The 20,447-nt window shown below is 38.5% G+C and overlaps 1 protein-coding gene across 1 annotated transcript; it reads left to right on the top strand.

Annotated features, from left to right (window-relative positions):
* Positions 1-4,664: 4,664 nt before the first annotated feature.
* LOC309390088 (embryonic pepsinogen-like) lies at positions 4,665-20,447 on the top strand (the record flags this gene model as incomplete). Its single annotated transcript, XM_081949167.1, has 10 exons — positions 4,665-4,695; positions 5,011-5,074; positions 7,947-8,118; positions 8,613-8,730; positions 9,643-9,761; positions 12,244-12,443; positions 13,717-13,830; positions 14,502-14,637; positions 16,626-16,724; positions 20,120-20,447. The coding sequence occupies 10 exons, from the start codon at positions 4,665-4,667 to the stop codon at positions 20,255-20,257; spliced, it is 1,191 nt and encodes a 396-aa protein (XP_081805293.1). The 3' UTR covers positions 20,258-20,447.

The raw sequence follows: 20,447 nt of genomic DNA, 5'->3' as shown, positions 1-20,447 counted from the left end.
GAGAGTTGAGGACAAAATTATAAAGAGACCCCATGCAGGATACAAGATGCATGACAATCCCTCTCCCCCAGTGGTGGGATTCAATTTTTTTTTACTACTGGTTCTATGGATGTGGCTTTGTGGGCGTGGCAAAGCTTTGTGGGCATTGCAGAGGGGAAGAACCCAAAATCCCCATTCCCTCCCCACCCCACTAACCTGCCTTCTAGCTCCGTTCTCCTGTTCACGGCAGCAAAAGAAGATCAGCTGGGAGGCAGCAAGCTGGGGCCAGCATATTTGTCGGCTCTCCGAACTACTCAAAATTTCTGCTACCAGTTCTCCAGAACCTGTCAGAGCTGGCTGAATACCACCTCTGCTCTCCCCCCTCCCCACATTCACCCATTGGTGCATCTTCTTACTTCTTTTCTCCACAGAAACTCTTTTGGTAGTAGTTTAGGCTTTATCCTAATTTTATTAGTTAAGAATGGGAGTGTCTGTGTGCAGTGAAGACTGAATAATTAACAGCAAGAAGGCAAAAAGACCAGTGGGAGGGGGGGAGGAGGAGAAAAGAGCAAAGAATCTGATGGACAACTATTATACTGGGACCCCAACACCATGAGATGTGCTGCTCCTTCCCAAACTATTTTCAACTTAAAAACATTTGGTCGCACACAAACTGGTGCATATATGGGCCAATTCTTTAAATGTTAAGACGTGAACATTCTTCCTTGCTTTCCAAATTTTGCCTCAAACTGGTTTCCTACTGATTGAATTAAAATTGTAGAATCCGGATATTAGTTCAATGTAATATTGGTGTATTTTTATTATGGGATCTGAGCAGCTTTTTAAAATCTTCCTACATTTTCTTATTAGCTTAGCAACACTTATTATAAATGGATTCAAATAAGGAGAGGATGTACTTTAGTGCAAGCGTCTCCTTTTTGGACCCATGAATACATGTAGAGTTCATTGTCATCAGATGGGGTGATGGCCACCAGAACATTTAAAAAGAGGACAGGGTAGATTCATAGTTGTTACAAAATTTATTTATTTATACATCCTGCCTACTGCAAAAACCTTTGGTTTGAATGGCTTATGTACTACACCTGAATCACAGATGAATCACAGGATGTCTTCTCCAGCTGATAGGGAATGACAGCAGAAATCTGTATCTGTGAGCTTTCTAAATGTGTTGGATGGGTTACCACGAGACACAGAATACTGGACTGCATGGATCTTTGGTCCGGCCCAGCAACCCTCCCATAGACGTTCTTATGGTCATACTAAGAGCAACACTAGAAAGACTAGAACTTTGTCTCTTGAAGGAAAGTACTACAACCTATGATGCCTAAAGCATCACAGAATGTTGCACTCTTCAAATGCAAAAGGAATAGTAAGTATTGGCAATCTCATGTATCTTGACCTTGCAAAATAATATTTTTCAAGCAAAACTGCTCTGAATTTGAGATTATTGGACAACGTTCTCCCAAAGTCATTGGAAGCAAGGGTGACCTACAACGCAAAAGAAATCTTGTTTGCTTTGTTTAATTTCTTTCTTTAGTCAAGATGATAACATGAACAAAAATATGATTTGACTCATTTAAATATATCAATATCAATATCAAATACAAATGACCTTTTCTGGCAGAGCAAGCTATGTACAAATCACATAGCTTTTGGTGGAATTTTAAAATGATTGCCAAGGCTTTCTAGGACAAAGCCAAAGGTATTCAAATATAAGATTGTCACAGGGTTTGCTTTGGAATTGGAGGGGTATTGCTTAGCAAGGTGGCAAGTGACATAAAAAGCACACTACAATGAAGGCTTTTTGTTGTTGCTGTTAGTTGTGAAGTTGTGTCTGATCCATCACGACTCCATGGACAACATTCTTCCAGGCCTTCCTGTCCTCTACCATCCTCTGGAGTCCATTTAAGCTCATGTCTACTGCTTCAGTGACTCCATCCAGCCACCTCATTCTCTGTCATCCCCTTCTTCCTTTGCCCTCAATCTTTCCCAGCATTAGGTTCTTCTCCAGTCATTAGGTGGCCAAAGTATTTGAGTTTCATCTTCAGGATCTGGCCTTCTAAAGAGCAGTCACCTTGCAGTCCAAAGGATTCGCAGGAGTCTTCTTCAGTACCATAGTTCAAAGGCCTCAATTCTTTGGCACTCAGCCTTCCTTATGGTCCAACTTTCACAGCCATTTATTGCAACTGGAAAAACTTTAAAAAAATTTTTTTGCTACATTTAGTTATTTACACCAGATCTTTAAAAGACAATCCTGATGTCGGGTTTCCTCCCAGGTCTTCATCTCAGCAATTACTGTCCTCTATCACTCCTGCTTCCTCCCCTTTTCTCTCCAGCTTTGTCCTTTACTGGGCCAGACAAGAGACAGTGTGAAAGGAGAGAAACAAACTGGATTACCAAAAAGTGTTCAGTATGTCATGACTATTTTCAGTTCAGTTGAAACATTTTGCATTTTTGCATTGGGGAAAAAACTTTCTCAGAGTCTTCTGCCCAGTCCCTCCTCGTAGACCAGGGCTTCTCTAACAAGAGTCATTTCCCGCTGTCCTCTCCTGGGTCTTGGGTGAAGTCACCATCTGCAGGAAGCTAGGTTCCTGTTTTCAATCAGGGCTCTTGGGTGGAAGTCCTACTTCTGATCGTTTCTTGCTTTCTTCCACGAAAGCCACCTCTGAACTGTTTTTCCCTGAATAGGAACTGACACTTGCCCTACATCTGTGATGGCGAACGTATGGCACATGTGTCCAAAGTGGCACAAGAAGCCATGTCACTTGACACGCACGGCCTTGCCTGTTTGTCCTCTAGATTTCTGGTGCGCATGCGCGCTCGACAATCAGCTGTCCGTGTATGCAGCAGTGCCGAAAACCGGTGTGCGCATGTGTGCTGGGCAGCTGATTGTTGGGTGCACATGTGCTCCAGAACCCAGAAATTTGGCTTTTCCGGAGCGCAATCCCTTTGTGCACATGGGAGTTCCGAAAACCAGCCCGCTCTTGTGCGCCGGCCAGCTGATTGTCAGGCGTGCATGCATGCTAGAAATCAGAAGTTCAACTTTTCTGGAGCACAGCCCTGATGTTTCCATGCGAAACGTGCTGAAAAGGTTCGCCATCACTGCCCTACATGCTTCATTTCAACCTCCAAGTTTTCTTCAGCCTTTCCCTCCAGCTTCTTCTCCAGTTTTTCTTTTCATTCCTGCTATGTTTACTCTCCTTTCCTTTTTGTCATGCCTTTCTCCCTCTCTCTTTCTCCAATTTTTTCTTAGAAGGCAGCATGCCCCACAGCAACTGAGAAGATGGGTTTCTGCCCAGGGCTGTTAGTCCCCAACACCCACATACTTTGCTGCACTAATGGAGTGCTGTCTAAAATCTTCCCACACCAGCCCTAGCCAACAGCCAGGTCAGCTCATCAGGCCTCGTGCTGATGTTGGTGTCCTTTTCTCCAGTGGAGCCCATTTTCCACTCCAAAAACTGGCTCATCCAGCAGAACAGCAGCCAGGCCAGGCCACAAAGATCCATCAAGATATTTTTGAAATAGTGCCTCCTTCCCATCTCCAGCAGAGATACACCATACGATATTGTCCTTTCTTTTAAAAATGGTTAGTTCTTCTCACTTTCCCACTTTGTCTAACTACTGCAATGTAACAATGGCATCCTTTGTCTGAAAAAGTATAAACAGACTAACAAAAGTATAATTTACAACATTTCTCACAAACACAGATATTTTGGTGGGAACATTTCTCTTCAAACATATATTCCAAGAAGCCTCCCCAAAATGCATGCAACACTCTTCTGATATATTTTATACAGTAGAGAGCTTAGAGATCATTGTGGACATGTTCTGACTTCCTGTATTTTTTCCATACCATAACCAGGTTTCAAAAACTCCAAAAAGAAAAAAAAAACAATGCAAAGTCATCAGTGAAGATGCTCTAGGAGGCTATTGTTGGATGCAATTTTTGAATTCCATTCCCCTGCCCCAAAATAAATTAATCTGGCCCCCTTGTTTGACATTAATTTTAACGTGAATTAGTAAATTAATAATCTTAGGTTTGTTCTATTGGTTATAACTAGATAATATATAAAAATATTAATCAGTAAAGGATACAGAGAAAACAGCACTTCACCCCCTTTTGTAACCAGAAACTTCATCCTGAAGTTTGTTGAATTGGTCCAAAAAATTTTGTTGAAAAAAAATGTTTGACTATTTTAGCTGAGAAACACGAAGCAGGGAAATACAGATATATCACATGAAAACTAATCATGGATACATCTGTTCTTTGAACCCTTGGACTAAGGACTAAGGACAAATATTGTAACAACCAAACCTAACCACAATTATATTAATGGGACCAGTAAATAACAGCAATATAGTTCATGTGTGGTTTTCAAGAATCAAAAACATTAAGAAACTGGAAGAGACTATTTGAGAGAAACTAGCAGGCACATCTGATGATTCAATTACTCTAATTTTAATTGTCACTGATACAAAAAGAAAAGGATGTCATGATAAAGCTTTTTACAGTACATATATAGAGATGGTATCCTGCCGGTTCGCCCGGTTCGGCTGAAGCGGGAGTAGCGGCAGCAGGAGTCTCCGCCCACGGGTCCAGAAATCATCACAGATGCTCTGCGCATGTGCAGAAGCACTTGTGGGCGAGTGAAGTGAGTGTGCCCATGCACTCCTGGTTCCGAACCAGTAGCAAAGGTAAGAGGATTTCATGCCTGATTCAGAAGTATATCAGCAACATGATAGCATTGCTAGCAGGGCCTGTTAAAAGGTTCTGGTATGTCCTAACATTGAACTAATATTAGTATGAAATATATTTAATTAGTACTAAATATCGGTATCTTAATATAATCTCAACTTTCCTAAATGGTTATGCTCAAAAGATATGTGCCAAGGACTTCAGATAAAAGTGGAACATTTGCCTTGGAAGCATAGGAACTGGAAAAATACACAAGGTCATGTGGAACTTCCAATCGCCCTCACCCCTCCCTGATACATTTACTTTCTTCATAGGCTTTGCCATTGATGAAAATAATAAGACTGCAATGCCCAGTGAACAGAGTTCAATCCAGTTAAAGTGAGCAAGAGCTATATTGAGCAAATTTACTTAAGATTGGGCTGCTTATATAAGGTTTTTTTTTGGTGTGTGTAAACAATAGCATAGCAATGGAATGAAATCCAATCACACAAGATCAATTGAAATTTATGAGGCTTCATTTAATGTAAACTCCATTAATTTCAATATGTCTGCTCTAAGCAGAGTAAGTCTGCATTTACATAATAGTAAATTCCTATTGGAAATTACATAGTGAATCAATTAATGCCCAAATTCTGTCAAAGTATGAATATTTCCTATAATCTGTTGGAGAGAATGTATGTGCTAGAAATGCTTTTTATACACAGTCATACACAGATTATGAATATATCTTTATAAATTCTACTCTTTATAAATTTATGTTCACAATGACCTATTATCTCACTGTGCACAAATCCTTCATGATATATTTAACAATTCAAGAGTGAGAACAAGAGAACATTTTGGGTTGGCACTTACAATCTTTGGATTAATGTTCCTTTTTTAATTTTAGTTTTTTTCATGCAGAAAATTAAAATACAAACTCCAAAGGAAAAAAAAAGAAAAAAAAGTATAAAAGTAAGACAAAACTAGAAGAAAACTTTTTAAAAATGTGAATTAAAAGAGAAAAAACAGGTATTCATATTATCTCCCCCCCTTGTTGAGCACTAACAAATATGTTACAGCAAGATAGCTTTCTCCCCTTGCAAAGAGGTTTTAAGATTTACATCTATTAGCAACCAATTCACCTGTGATACACCTATTTTATATTAACGTAGAAAAATAGTTAACAGGTTAATCCACAAGGAAGTTAAACTTCAGAGCTGTCTGCAATAATCTATTATTGTAATTAAGTCATAGAAAGTCTACAATGGTTTCTTATCCATCACAAATCACAAATTATTATCTCTGATCCATCCAGGATCAAATATCCTCATTTGACCCTCAACAATAAAACCATTCCTTAGATTACTCTTATTAATAATGTCATTAACTAAGGATCTTCCCAGCAATTGCATCTCATTTGCAAGGACTATTACTGCAGTCTCTGATGTAAATATTTCTGCAGCATCCATTGCTCAAAGGTCTTTCTGAAAACACAGCAGCCATCTTGCCAAGAGAATCCAGTCCATCACACATCATTTCCATTATTTCTGAATTTCTTGTACTTGTGTCCTTTTCAATCTTTTCTGCCAAGGCTATAATAGTCAGACCAGATTTTCTTCTTCATGTCTGGCAGCAACAAATCACATTCCAATTCATCAGATTACAAAACGAGTCCAATTGTTATTTTCTGCTTTTGGGTACCAGACTGGGTTTTATTTAGAACCTTTGTAACACTTCAAATTTATTATTTATATCTACACTTTTAATATGGTTTTATGTGTTTAGTCAAGGAAAGTAATGTTGCAATAAAGACAACATAAATGATTCCAAAAAGATGGTGGCAAGGATATAGCATCTAGGACACAGATTGGTAAGGTAAAGGTAAAGTTTTCCTCGCACATATGTGCTACTCATTCCCGATTCTAGGAGGTGGTATTTATCTCCATTTCAAAGCTGAGAGCCAGCACTGTCCGAAGATGTCTCCATGGCCATGTGGCCGGCATGACTAAATGCCAAAGGTGCACGGAGCACTGTTACCTTCCCACCAAAGGTGGTTCCTATTTTTTCTACTTGCATATTTTACATGCTTTCGAAGTGCTAGGTTGGCAGAAGCTGGGACAAGTAATGGGTGCTTACTCCGTTACGGGACGCTAGGGATTCGAACTGCCAACCTTTCGATCAACAAGCTCAGCGTCTTAGCCACTGAGCCACCACATTCCTTACACAGAATGGTACCCCAATCCTAAACATCTCTACCAGTATAGCATCTCCAATTTGTTGAGGATTTCAGTAATGTTATTTGAAACAAATAGTTTGGTATATTGTGATAAGCCTGCTGCTGCTTAGTTCTATACATATAATCAGGTCACGATTGGCAATGTAGTCACTAGCAAATGCTACATATTTGAGATCCTGATAAGATTTTGATATATTTACAGAGAGCAAAGTGAATTGGTTACCAGAGATTAGAGTTTCTTTGTTGAATTACGATAACCTGTTATTCCAATGAAGGTGAGTACTACTCCAGTAGCTATAAAATAGCAACAGGATGTAGAGCAGGTACCAGCACAACTGGAGATCTTTGGTGGAAGGAGCAGCATGAAGTGCCTAGCAATTCTCTTCGCTCTTGTGGCTTTTTCTGAATGTCTTGTTAAGTCAGTCCTCATTTTATTGCCAATATTTTCAGCTGCAATTGTTTGTTTTTACTTGATTTATTCATGAACTTTCTATTCTGGCAATACAGGGGAGATAAACTATGGATGGTATATTCAGATTGAAAATGACATTGTTATTTTGATACAATACAATGCCAAGAGAAAGCAGATTGAGCCTATATTAAAGGCATTATTATACTCTCTTGGTTTTACTAATATGTAAAAGTCATCTTAAATATTACCTCAATCAGATATTAAATATCTAGAAACTAGTTAAAAATTTCAACTAATGCTTTTAGAGTTTAAAGGTGGAATAAATTAACTTGTAGCATTTTCTTTAGGCGGTCGTCTCATCTCTTCCATTTGTGCAATACTTTTGGATGTATGGTTTATTACGTTCATGAGTGTGGGCTCTATTAATAATTTTGCTGCTGAAGGAGTCAAGTTGAAAGCCCATGATATTTGATTGAAATCCATACATTCTTTTTAACTTAATTTAGATATATGGTGGATGACAATGTGAAACAGTATAACTTTTTTTTTCATTAAAAGGAACACATGTATAGGAGAAGAATGACAACATAGCATCTATTCATTTTGTTCTTGTATGCTAGGGTCCCCATCTGGAAAGGAGAGAAACTTAGAGATACTCTTAGGCAGAAACATTTGCTGGGAAGTCTTCTACAAGAACATCATTATGACATTAGTACTAAGTACACCAAACCTTCTCCAGTTGTTTTCAATCCTGGTCAGCTGGCTGATGAACCACTCTTGAACTACTTAGATGTAAGTTTCTGGTTTACTTTTGATTTGCCAGTAGGAGAGAATATATGTAACTCAGGGTTGAACTATAGAGTCCTTGATGCTCTCTAGCTCCGAGCCCTGTGTCCAGGTAGTATGTTTTAATATGGAAAAACCGTTTCCCAAATGTACGTTATTAATTTCCTGTGATAACTGATATTTGAACAAATGTAAATTATTTTACCAATATAGATGTCAAAGTGCAAGTTAAATAATGCTAACACAGTCTTATTTATGTAGTTAAAAGGATGGCTACATACTTTAGCTACATAATTATATAATCTGTTAATTCATTTGGTTTCTATTTGTGTAATTCCTACCTTGTTCTATTATTCCCTTCTAAAGATGCTTTTTCTCTTGCTTTATTTCGTAACACTTAGGTTTATGGTGTTTATTTCATGCCTCAATATTAAAACATTGTAAAATGATCTACTATACTTAGGCCTTCCAACATATATTTATTATTTACAAATTAACAGGCCCAATATTATGGAACAATCTACATTGGGACACCACCACAGGAATTCATTGTTCTGTTTGACACTGGATCATCAAATCTCTGGGTACCATCTGTTTCCTGCAATAGTCCAGCATGTAGTAAGTAACTGTCTTCATCAGACTTGATCAAATGGATTCATAAATGTGCTAAATTGTATTATATTTACTGGATAGAAGAGATATCTATAAAAGAGCTAGAAAATCCTGCAAGATGAAAAAAAAATGTCCAAAGCCATTGCTCTACTTCAGGTGTGTCTAACTCGATTTCATTGAGGTCCACCTCAGGGTTATGTTTGACCTTGGGGGGGGGGTTGAGGTCAGGGGAGGTGTGGCCAACTCAACAATATTCCTGTCGGGGTCGCTTGTGGTGGCTTAAGTGCTCTGCAAGCAAAAAAGTCTCCCGAGTCCCATTTTTAATTGTCACGGCCTCCTGCAACCTTCAGCAACACATGCAGCCCTCCTGAGCTCCGTTTTCACTGGCAGAGGGTTGCAGGAGGCTGTGGCAACCGAAAATGGAGCTCAAGAGCCCGGTCCTTTGCTGTTTCCAGGGTGGCCCCATGGGCCAGATCTAAGTACCCCGCTGGCCGGATCCAGCCCTCGGGCCTTCAGTTTGACACCCCTGTTCTAAGGAATATGTTCCACTGAATATTATGGGATTTGATTTTGCGAAGACATTTATATGACTACACAGATACATTTTAGTTTCTAAAAGCACTGGGTAATTTTCAGCAAAAGGTTTCAAAATGGTCGTGTTAAAAACAATTTCCTTCTTTGAAGACTGACGCAAACAGTAACAGATCGTATTTTCCAGAAATAATATTCTTTTTATATTAAGTGATACTCCTCAAATAATAATTCTTTTCACTACTTTTATTAACTATTTATATGGCTTTTCTTTTTTAATAGACTAATAAAAGGAAAGCACTTGTACTGATCTCGATGCCCACCATTGATTAAAAGCTGTTTTAATATTAATTAATGTCTGGTGGTTTTCTTTTTTTTTACGTTTAGAAACACATCGACGATTTAACCCAAGCCTTTCTTCTACTTTCAAGAGCACAAAACAGTCTATGGCCATTTGGTATGGCACAGGAAACATGTTTGGTGTGTTAGGATATGACACAGTGAAGGTAAAATCATGCATTCTATAGGTACTTAAAAGATGAACAAATAGTAAATGGTCAGTAAAGTCTATTTCCAACAATGTTGTGGTTCATAGCAATTTTGCGAGTTAAAACAAGATATTCCCAATTCTCTTCCCTTTCTCCTGGGGTTCTAATACAATAGTATAAACAGTATGAGAAGGTTCTTTTTGAAATGGTAATAAAGGTTGTAATTAATGCAGAAAATCAATGGAAGCTTTTATGTCTTTTTATTATTCACTTGTTTAACAACAAGCATTTACAACTCAGTCCTGGTTTCAGTTTTCTTCCTAAATCTCCCTCACGGAGAATATGTTTATTTCCAGCTCTTCTGCTAGCTGATTTATTTATTTAATTTATTTATTAAATTTCTATGCCACACATCTCCCCTACAGGGTGATCCTGGGCTGCTTTATTTTTCCTTCCCTTTCACCCTATTTCCTCTCCCATTTCTGGGCTTGACAAAAGAAAGAGAGAGAAAAGGAAAGAATGGGTTGGAAATTTCCTGTGGAAATTTTGTGGTGGCTCAGTGGCTAAGACGCTGAGCTTGTCGATCAGAAAGGTCAGCAGTTCGGTGGTTCGAATCCTTAGTGTTGCATAATGGAGTGACTTGTCCCAGCTTGTGCCAACCTAGCAGTTTGAAAGCATGTAAAAATGCAAGTAGAAAAATAGGAACCGCCTTTGGTGGGAAGGTTACAGCGTTCCGTGCGCCTTCGGCATTCAGTCATGCCGACCAGACGACCACGGAGACATCTTCAGACAGCGCTGGCTCTTTGGCTTTGAAACGGAGAACTGCCCCCTAGAGTCGGGAACGACTAGCACATATGTGCGAGGGGAACCTTTACCTTTATGTTCAGCAGTGCTTGACATTCTCCTGGATCCGCTCAGCTGAAGTTCTACTGTTTCTCCACTGGGGAAGCAGTAGGTCTTTTACAAAGACCAAGGGCTTTACCAGTGACTGACAATTCCATTCTCCCTGATTTGGTCTTGGGTAGAATTCTCATCCTTTCACTTCCCTTCTTCCAGCTACTGTTGGATCTTTCTTTCTACTTTCTCAATTTACCAAGAACTTCTCTAATTGTTCTCTCCAGTTAGTCCACTCACTTTATGTATAGACTTTTTCTGCTCCTTCTCTTTGTCTCTGCTCTCTACGGATTGCAGTTTGAGAAAATTCATTCTTAATTAAATAGAATCTTGGGTGCATAAAGAAAGCAGTTGAAAAAACCCTGAACAGATGCTTTGATCCTCACTGTGGGCATTTAAAACCTGGTAACAGTTTGTGATGTTATATTTTATGTGTATGTAGGTTGGGATATTAAGGAAAACTTTTTCCATATATGTTTTAAAGCGAATATTGTTGGAATCCTTGAAAAAAAAAATAGAAACGAGTTCTTGAAACAGGATCATCTGGTGGTAGATATCTGGTGGTGTCTATGAAAGGCATCTTTTCTAGCATTTTGGCAGAGATTTATATGACTCTCACCTTGATGATGTTCAAGAAATCTCTGAAATCCTGACTGTTCCCTGGTCTTGTGATTGGGTGGATGTTTAGCCCTATAGTATTACATTTGTCCAAGGGATTGTTTGCTCTAGATGTACATAGTTTATCCTTCTTTTTGGTTCTCTTTTTAATTATTTTTTAAAGTTGTATACTATCTAGAGTCTGTATGGGTTTAGAATTCAACCTCCCATGTTAGGCTATGGTACCTGGACCAGCGGTGGGATCCACTTACCTTCCCTACCAGGTCCCAAATGTGAGTGTGCATGTGCTACCTTCTGCACATGTGCACTGCCTTTTGAGCATGCACAGAAGGTCATGCATTACATCGGGGTAGAGGGACGGAGCCTCCTGTAACCACCGCTACCAGTTCACCTTAATTGGAGAGAACCGGCTGAATACCACCTCTGACCTGAACATATTAGAGATAGCAAGGCAAGTTGTTGTGAGTAGTTATTAGAAAAATATTCAGATGACAGTCACAACCATAGAAGCTCCTGCCCTGTTTAAGAGGATGGGGTGATGTTTAAAAATTCATGGTTATGGGCACCGACTTGACCTTATTGATACCCACTCACCCCATCAACATCCCAGTAACAAGGTCAAACCTTATGTTCATTTCTGCGGGTGGTGGTGGGTGGGGATGACGGAAATGACATACAGAGAGCAGCTCACACTAAGTTGTGTGCATGATGCCAGCAGCTACACATTTGTTTTGGAGCCTGAGAGCAAAACAAAATAGAATTGTTACTGGTTTGGGGCAGACTCAGCCTCCTGAGTAATTTTAATTAATTAGTAAAAGGCCCTGGCTGAGTCAGTTATTGTCTTGAAGCCGTGATATTAATTAATTTAATTGCGTTCTGAAAAATATGAGCATAGGCTTATGAGGGTGGCCAGCAACTCATAGTATTAAAAGTTTCCTCGGTGGTTCACTAGGTTAATAGATAAAGCAATGCTTTGTTTCTCTTCTAGATGTCCAGCTTCATTGATGTCAATCAACCTTTTGGTTTGAGCACTGTAGAACCAGGAAATGTTTTCACCTACTCAAAGTTTGATGGCATCCTGGGCTTGGCCTACCCCTCAATTGCAGTTGATCAAGCAACTCCTGTCTTTGATAATTTGATGAAAGAAGGTTTAGTGCAACAAAACCTGTTTTCTGTTTATCTCAGCAAGTAAATAATTTTTTGATCTATCAGTTGTTGTTAGTGGTGGAAGGAAAATGCATCATGGAATATATTTCTTTGGTAGTCCAATCATGTCACCTGAATAACACAGAGTTGGATTGTACTCTTCAAGTATATGAGATGGCCATGGGTTATAACTCTAAAACAATTAAACAGCAAAGAATAAGATAGCTGTTGTTCTACTGAGCTTGCATTTGTGTAAACGCCAATCTTCTCACAGCAAAATGTCTATGGAGATTCTCTATCATCCTGGTCATGATTGTCCCAAAAGTGCTTTTCCAAAAGGCAACTGGATTTTCTTGGTTTTTTTCCCTTGAAAATGCTTTGATTCCCAGAGCCCTGGAGTGCAGTGGTTAAAATGTGGTATTTGCAGGCTAATTCTGAAAACTGCCGATTGCCAGCAGTTCAGCAGTTTGATTCTGACTGGCTCAAGGTTAACAGCCTTCCATCCTTCCAAGGTCAATAAAATGAAGACTCAGTTTATTGGGGGCAATATGCTAACTCTGTAAACTTAGAGACCTTAGAGAGGGCTATAAAGCACCATGAAGCGGTATATAAGCCTAAGTGCTATGCTATTGCTTCTCATCCAAAAGGTTTCTTCAGCTCAGAAGCTTTTTGAATGAGAAGTGAAACTTTTTCAAGGAAAAAACAAGAAAGTCCAATTAACTTTTGAAAAAGCACTTTTGGGACTTCTCAGAGCAAGTTCTCTAAATGATTCTGCATTAGATTTAAAGTAGCATGGGATCTCTTTGATTCCACTATGACAGCAGTAGTAGAGAGCTGAGCCAATGGATTTCTGGGCCAGCTACGGTTGTATTGAAATTGATATTTTCTTTTGCAATTCTTTGAAAAGCTGGAACTCCATAGAGCTTAAGAACAGACTATTTCATTACTGGGGAGATCTTACTACCCTGTCCTGGACTTGAGCACTTCTACCTGGTCCCTTGCTTGGTGGCTTTGCAGTTCAGCCACTCAGAATCCCCCCCCCCCATATTACTGGACAAATATGCACAAAGTAAAGAAAAGTCTTGAATGGATGGGTGGAGTGGGAAACTGAAAGCAGCTCCTTTTGTTTTCTTTTCTTGCATGTGAGGATGAGGATTTTTTAAAAAGAAAATTATTGGACATGGGAGAATAGCAGCTATTATTTAATGTTCTTTGTAACAATGATATGAACATCTTCTGGCACTTTGTAACAGGCTTTTTAGTTGAAAATTTAATGTGCATCAAATGGCTTGACAACTTCATATTCATGTTTCAGAGAAGCAACTGGGAGCATGATCACTTTTGGTGGAATAGATCATTCTTATTATACTGGTTCTATTAACTGGATCCCTGTGACTCAACAAACATACTGGCAGATTTCAATGGACAGGTAAGCAGGATTTGCTATAAGTATTATTATTTAGATTATCTCTATCTCTATCTCTATCTCTATCTCTATCTCTGTCTCTGTCTCTGTCTCTCTATCTCTATCTCTATCTCTATCTCTATCGCTATCTCTATCTCTATCTATATCTTATATCTTATAGCCTCTGTCTGTCTGTCTGTCTGTCTGTCTGTCTGTCTGTCTGTCTGTCTGTCTGTCTGTCTATCTATCTATCTATCTATCTATCTATCTATCTATCTATCTATCTATCTATCTATCTATCATTCGAGTTCTTTACTATTATTGTACATTACATTGGAAAGTTTTATGAAATCCTTTAAAATTCATAACCTGAAGGGATAAGAAGTGAAAAGAAAGGTAGATAAGTCAAGCTCTGGAAAGAAAGAAAATGCTGGAAAGGAAATGTTGATTAACGTGGCATGTTACATACTGGAAGAGCAAAGGTTCCTGCTCTAAAGGGTTCCCAGCAACATTTATTATAACTGCTTTCTGCAGTTTCAAACACATATCCTGGTTTAGCCTTGACTAATTATATAGTATAGAACCATCCTTAATCATCCTTACAATAACTTCTTAAGGGACACATTGATTATATTTTAATAAGTGGTAGCCTTTTTTATTTCTAGTATCATCATCACATGATTTCTGTTTCTTAGTGTTTTAGTGAATGGTAAGAAGGTTGCCTGCAATAGTGGCTGTCAAGCAATTGTTGATACAGGTACCTCCCTCCTGGCTGGTCCACCATCCGGCATATCTAGCATCCTAAGTGCCATTGGAGCTAATCCACAGCAGGTAAGATTAAACCCCTTATTCTCTGCCATTGTATTTGTCATTCAGTACATTTGAAAGATTCTTCTACTCATCCTTATCACACTGATGCCCATACAATAACAGGCTGTGAGGGATTAGGTATGGAAATACATAGATTGGTAGATATCTGACTTGGATTACTGATCAGTTTGATTGTAGATTTCCGCTTCAGCAGATTTCTGCCTGTATATTTCATTAAAATTCAACTGTAAATTTGATAGTCCTGTTAAGTTAAAGTTGTGTTTCACTCATAAAGGTTATGAGATGATCATGGGTTATGACTCTAAAAAAATTAAATAATAAAGAATATTAAATCTCCCCAGAGACTGATTTAAAAAACACTTCCTGTATTTATCATGTAATCAGAGTAACTGAAACTATCTTGATTGGCAAGGTGGCATTCACCTCAAGCATAACACTTATTGCGGTGAGGTTTATGGCTGGTGAGGCACTGACACAGTGGTGGGTTTCAAATATTTTTAGACTTGTGGACTTCAACTCCCAGAATTCCACTTTCAGGCATGCTCAGTTCCGATTTAAAATGATAGCATTGTTTTTCTCCTTTGCGAAATAAGTTTCCTTTTTTCATTTTCTTTTTCTTCTCCCTTCCCCTCTTTCCTCCCACTCTCCCTTCCTCCCCCCTCTCAAATACACACACACACACACACACATGTTGGATTGGATTATCTCTCCTACCCCCTTCCCTCTCTCACTCACTCTCAAACAAACACACACACGCACAAAAGTTGGATTGGATATCTTTTCCAGTGGCTTGAAAGCAGCTCCTCTGCCATTCCCCCCATTCCCCTGCTGCCTTCCCCAAACACCTCCACCATTGCAAATGCAGCCTGCTGTCTGGGTGGGAAATGCCTGGAACGCAATAAAGCCCACCCACTCACCTCCTGCTGGCAGGCTGGGGTGAGAGGAGAGGCAGAGAAGCTGGATGGGAGCCGATCCGAGCCTTCCAAAAGAAAGAGGCTGGGGGAAAGTGTGTGTGCTACAGCATGGCTCTTTGCCTGGCTTCCATGGATGACTCTGCTTAACTGTTAAAAAAAAGCCTCTAAAAAAGCACCCTCTACTATGAGACAGGAGAACTGCATGCCTGACATAGGTCAGGAATTTTTAGGCTTTTAACCCTTGCTTAACTCTGCTCGAGTGATCATAAAATGCCTAAAGTCAGACTAGATGAGGCATGCAGTTCTCCTGCCTCATAGTAGAGGGCACTTTTTAGAAGCTTTTTTAAACAAGCAGAGTCATCCACGGTAAGGCAGCAACTAGCTCAGCTTTTTCCTTTTACATGTTTTTTTCTTTTCATGATGAGAGCGGTGAGGCTGTGCCTCACTTGCCTCACCTGACTGCACGTCACTGACACTTAATGTTTATGGCAGGGATGGGATGCTGCCAGCATTAGTGCCGGTTTGGTGTGCACAAAATTTGTGCATGTGCAGAACCAAAAAACAAGATAGCGCTGCCAGAGGAGAACCAGTTCGGGGGCATGGCAGGCCTGGGTCACTGCTGGTTGCAGTGACCCAGGCCGCCAAGTTACTACCAGTTTGGCTGAACCGGTCCGAATCAATAGGAACTCACCTCTGGTTTATAGAGATTCTCAGTCATCCAGGTCATGATTATCCCAAAGGTGTTTTTTCAAAAGGTGATGGGACTTTCCCTCCTCCCCACCCCACCTTGAAGATGTTCAATTTCTCATCCAAGAAGCTTTTTCAGTTCTGAACTAAAGAAGCTTGTTGGATAAGAAGCGAAATGTCTTCAAGGAAAAACAAAAAAAAAGTCCAGTTGCTTTTTGAAAAAGCACCTTTGGGACATAACACTTAGAAACATAATAGTTTATTATGTAAGACAGCAATTTTACTTTCTTGAAATTTCAACAAAAATGTTACATTTTGTGATTTAAAAAAAAATACTATCTGTTGTGATCAGAATAATTCAAGAACACTCTTCCTTGTTTTGTGTAGCCTATAATCAACTGCAGTAATCTCTCCAACCTGCCTGATATTGTTTTTGTGATCAATGGAATCCACTATCCATTGCCACCAGCAGCTTATACTGAGCAGGTACGTAATAGAGTTGGATTTATACTCAGTGCTTGGTTACTACTATTTCTATACAGATTAGAAGTGCAAGGCAAGGGATGAAAATGGAAAGATGGAGGCAATCTTTTGTAAGAGATATTCTCAGTGATACAGTTTGGGTCTGGAGGTGCTCTTTTGAAGTACATCTCAAATTCAAGGATAAAAGTGCTCTTTGGAAGAGCAACCATACCTGCATTCAGATACTGTTACATTGACATAGATTTGATTCTTTTATAATAAGTGTTTATTTTATTTTATAACATACAAAAATTCCAATTTCAATGAACAGTTGTTGTCTGGGTACAAACCATTTTAGGAAATAATATTCAAAATGTTTACAACAATATTCATTGCATTAGTATCAGTTATAATAGCATTAATAATAATTACAATAATAATAATATTTGTTTAACCAATTTAACATACCTTCTTTATATCACTGATCTTTCCATATATTTCCCTGCTTCTAGCTCCTGTTTTTGTCAGTTAACCATTGATAAAATAAGTTCCAAGTCAAATAATATTCAGTTTCTTTCTTTTCCTTGATTATAACTGTTAGCCTATCCATTTCTGCACATTCTACTATTTTTAATCACCTTTTCATCTGTTGGGATCTCTTCACTTTTCCATTCTTCTGCAAAGAATGTTAGAACAATTAATCAAAGAATGTTAGAACAATTAACAGTTAGAACAATTAATCAGTGGAACAGAAGTTGCCTCCAGAAGTTGTGAATGCCCCAACACTGGAAGTCTTTAAGAAGATGTTGAATAGCCATTTGTCTGAAACGGTATAGGGTTTCCTGCCTAGGCAGGGGGTTGGACTAGAAGACCTCCAAGGTCCCTTCCAACTCTACTATTGTATTGTATTGTAAATACTATTCTAGCTGCAATCAGTACATGTAAAATCCCTTTATTATATTTGTCCGGTAAAATGCCCAACAAAAATATCTCTAGTTTCAAATTAATATGCTGTTCTATCATTTTTTACAGCCATGTATGTATTTTTGTCCAACATTTTTTTGCTTTTTGGCATGTCCACCTAGTATGATAGTATGAACCAGGTGTCTGTTGGTATTTCCAACATTTAACAGATTTATCCTTGAACATCTTTGCCAACCTTGAGGGTGGAAAATCCATCTATAAATCATTTTATAAAGATTTTCTGTGTATGCAGTAGACATTGTTAGCTTATAGTTTCTATCCCATAGTTTCTACCATTTATCAAACTCAATCGGATAGCCAAAGTTTTTAGCCCATACTATCATTTATCTCTTTTACTTCTTCACCTTCCATCTTGATACTTAACAAGTAGCTATATGTTTTCTTTATTAATTTTTAATCTGTCTCTGTTAATATCTGATCTAATTCTGTTAATTCTCTATATAAACCATACATTTTAACATCCTTCTCATATCTAGATTGCGTCTGCACATATGACCACTTGTTATCTCAATCCCTTGGTCATACATAGATTTGATTCTTGAATAAGGTTTTTGAATTTTAGTCATTTTGTCCTACGGTCCTTGATGGTCCTGTGTTCATCACCATCAAGATTTTTTGATCCAAAAGTTGCAGTATGAGATCTGGTGTTGCAAGTATTTCAGCTGTTTCAGGAAAGCAAAATGTGGAAGAAAATAATGGTGTTTCCCCCTCAGTTCCGCTTTGCATAGAAAATTGCAAAATCTTTCTGCCCTTTCTTTTTAAGACCACAATATGTGTTTTTGCAACGGCAATGAGGAAAAAAGTCTGCTTGCTATATATCTTCCAGGTGCCATGGCTGAGCAGCATTAATCTCTAGATAGAACAAGATCTATTTTATGTGCAAAATACATAAGATGTAAAGCTTAGTCTGGCAAGTTTTATTACTCTGTTATTTTAGATACCGCTATGTCCAACTACCCCAGCATAGTTATGTTCCTATAATTAAATGAAAGGCATAAGTATAGCAGTAAAACAAAGGCCCAAATTTGATGTGCTTGTGAGATCCTTCCTAGCATACCTGTCAAGTGCCAGGGAAATCAGGAGATTCAAATAGTTCAAATAAATCTGAGTATAAAGATTTATTGCAAGCTTAAGATGTCTACAAAATCTGAGTTAGTAATGGTCAAGGAAAATGACCAGAAATTAAGAGGCATTCAAGGTGGGCTGTGCCTAGATCTCTTATGGGCTTGCAGGGACTTGTGACTTATGACATGTTTGACCCCTCCTCATGTTCAGCCTGATCATCTCATACAATTCCTGGCATCTCTGCACTAAACTTACCAGATATTGATGCCTGATGAAAATATACTATATTATCCAATTCAACTCTTCAAATATGTCAAATTATAATTCCAACAATTCTAGAATAGTATGGGCCCTAATTTTAGCTCTGCTGTCTGGGAATGCTAGGCATTGCCCCAAAACATCTGAGTAACCCTGCCTATATTATATATGCCTGGGGGATACTGATCAGTGAGTACTTTTTATGCAATCAGTACACCAAAATGATAACACAGAACCAAGTCAATCACTCTGTGAAAAAATAGGCTGCTAAGGAATCTCCTCCATTATATTATTTTTTTTTTGGGGGGGGGTCGATGGATATGCGGAAACCAGAGTCCACTTCCTAGCCTGAATCGCCTTATAGTTTTCATGTATGTGCTTGGTGAATTAGTCAATGTTTGAATTCACCTAATATTTAACTGTAAACAAATGGGATAAGCAGGTTTGCACAACATCCTAACTAAGCCACAAAGAATCAAGCCAAAATAGCCAAGCATATCCATTTGTTCGGATGAGTCTGTAAAGTTTTTAACTGGTCTCTCAACAGTGTTATCTCCTGAAAATTTATACTCTTGATATGAATAACTCAATAACACAAATAACATCTATGTTATTAATGTCTTCCTGGATTAAAAGAACAGCAATACAAAACAACACTCTTACAATGTCCACATAAATTCACTGGCCTTTTTTCCCCCCTGAACTAGCAGAAAGAGTTTCAATACTACCCTGTATATCTGCTGTCACAGTTCAAAGATAGGGTAATATTACAGTTCAGTTCTTTTCGTAATGAAGCAGCACACAAAGAATTTTGCAAATCTGGAATCTCCATAGAGCTTTTAAAGAGCTTTCCTACTTGAACAATTGGATATTTATTCCTTTGGATATCATCTTCACTAACAATCTCTCTGTAGACAATACACCAGCCTTTATTTTATTTAGTTTATATTTACCATTATATAATTTCACTTGCGTATCTTTTTGTCTCTGTAGGTTTCCTGGTACAATTTGACTAAAATTAATTCATTGAATAATGCCTGCACAGATTCAGTCTTATGGCTGGTTTTTTTTTAAAATTTTTGTTGTTGCTGTTTTTTTCCCCTTCCCTCTAGATTGCACCAGGCTATTGCTCCGTTGGTTTACAACCAGTTGGTCAGGAAAGCTGGATTCTAGGAGATGTGTTCATAAGAGAATACTACGCCATTTTTGACAGAGGCAACAATCAAGTTGGGCTGGCAAAAGCAATCTAAGGAAAAAAATCTGCTTTTTACAACAGTGAATACTGTAACTGTTTAATCATCACATCCAGCTGTATTTTAACTTCTCAGCAATGTATCGTATTAATGCTAGTCCTATACTTTTAAACACAATAACGGATCTATTACAAGATAATTCACAAATGATAGCACTATTCAGGTGTTTCTGATTACCGCTGCATGA

Source organism: Natrix helvetica, assembly GCF_964273705.1.
Source record: "Natrix helvetica genome assembly, chromosome: 3".
Lineage (NCBI taxonomy): Eukaryota > Metazoa > Chordata > Lepidosauria > Squamata > Natricidae > Natrix > Natrix helvetica.
Note: the sequence above shows the minus strand (reverse complement) of the source record. Positions and strands in the feature narration are given on the sequence as shown.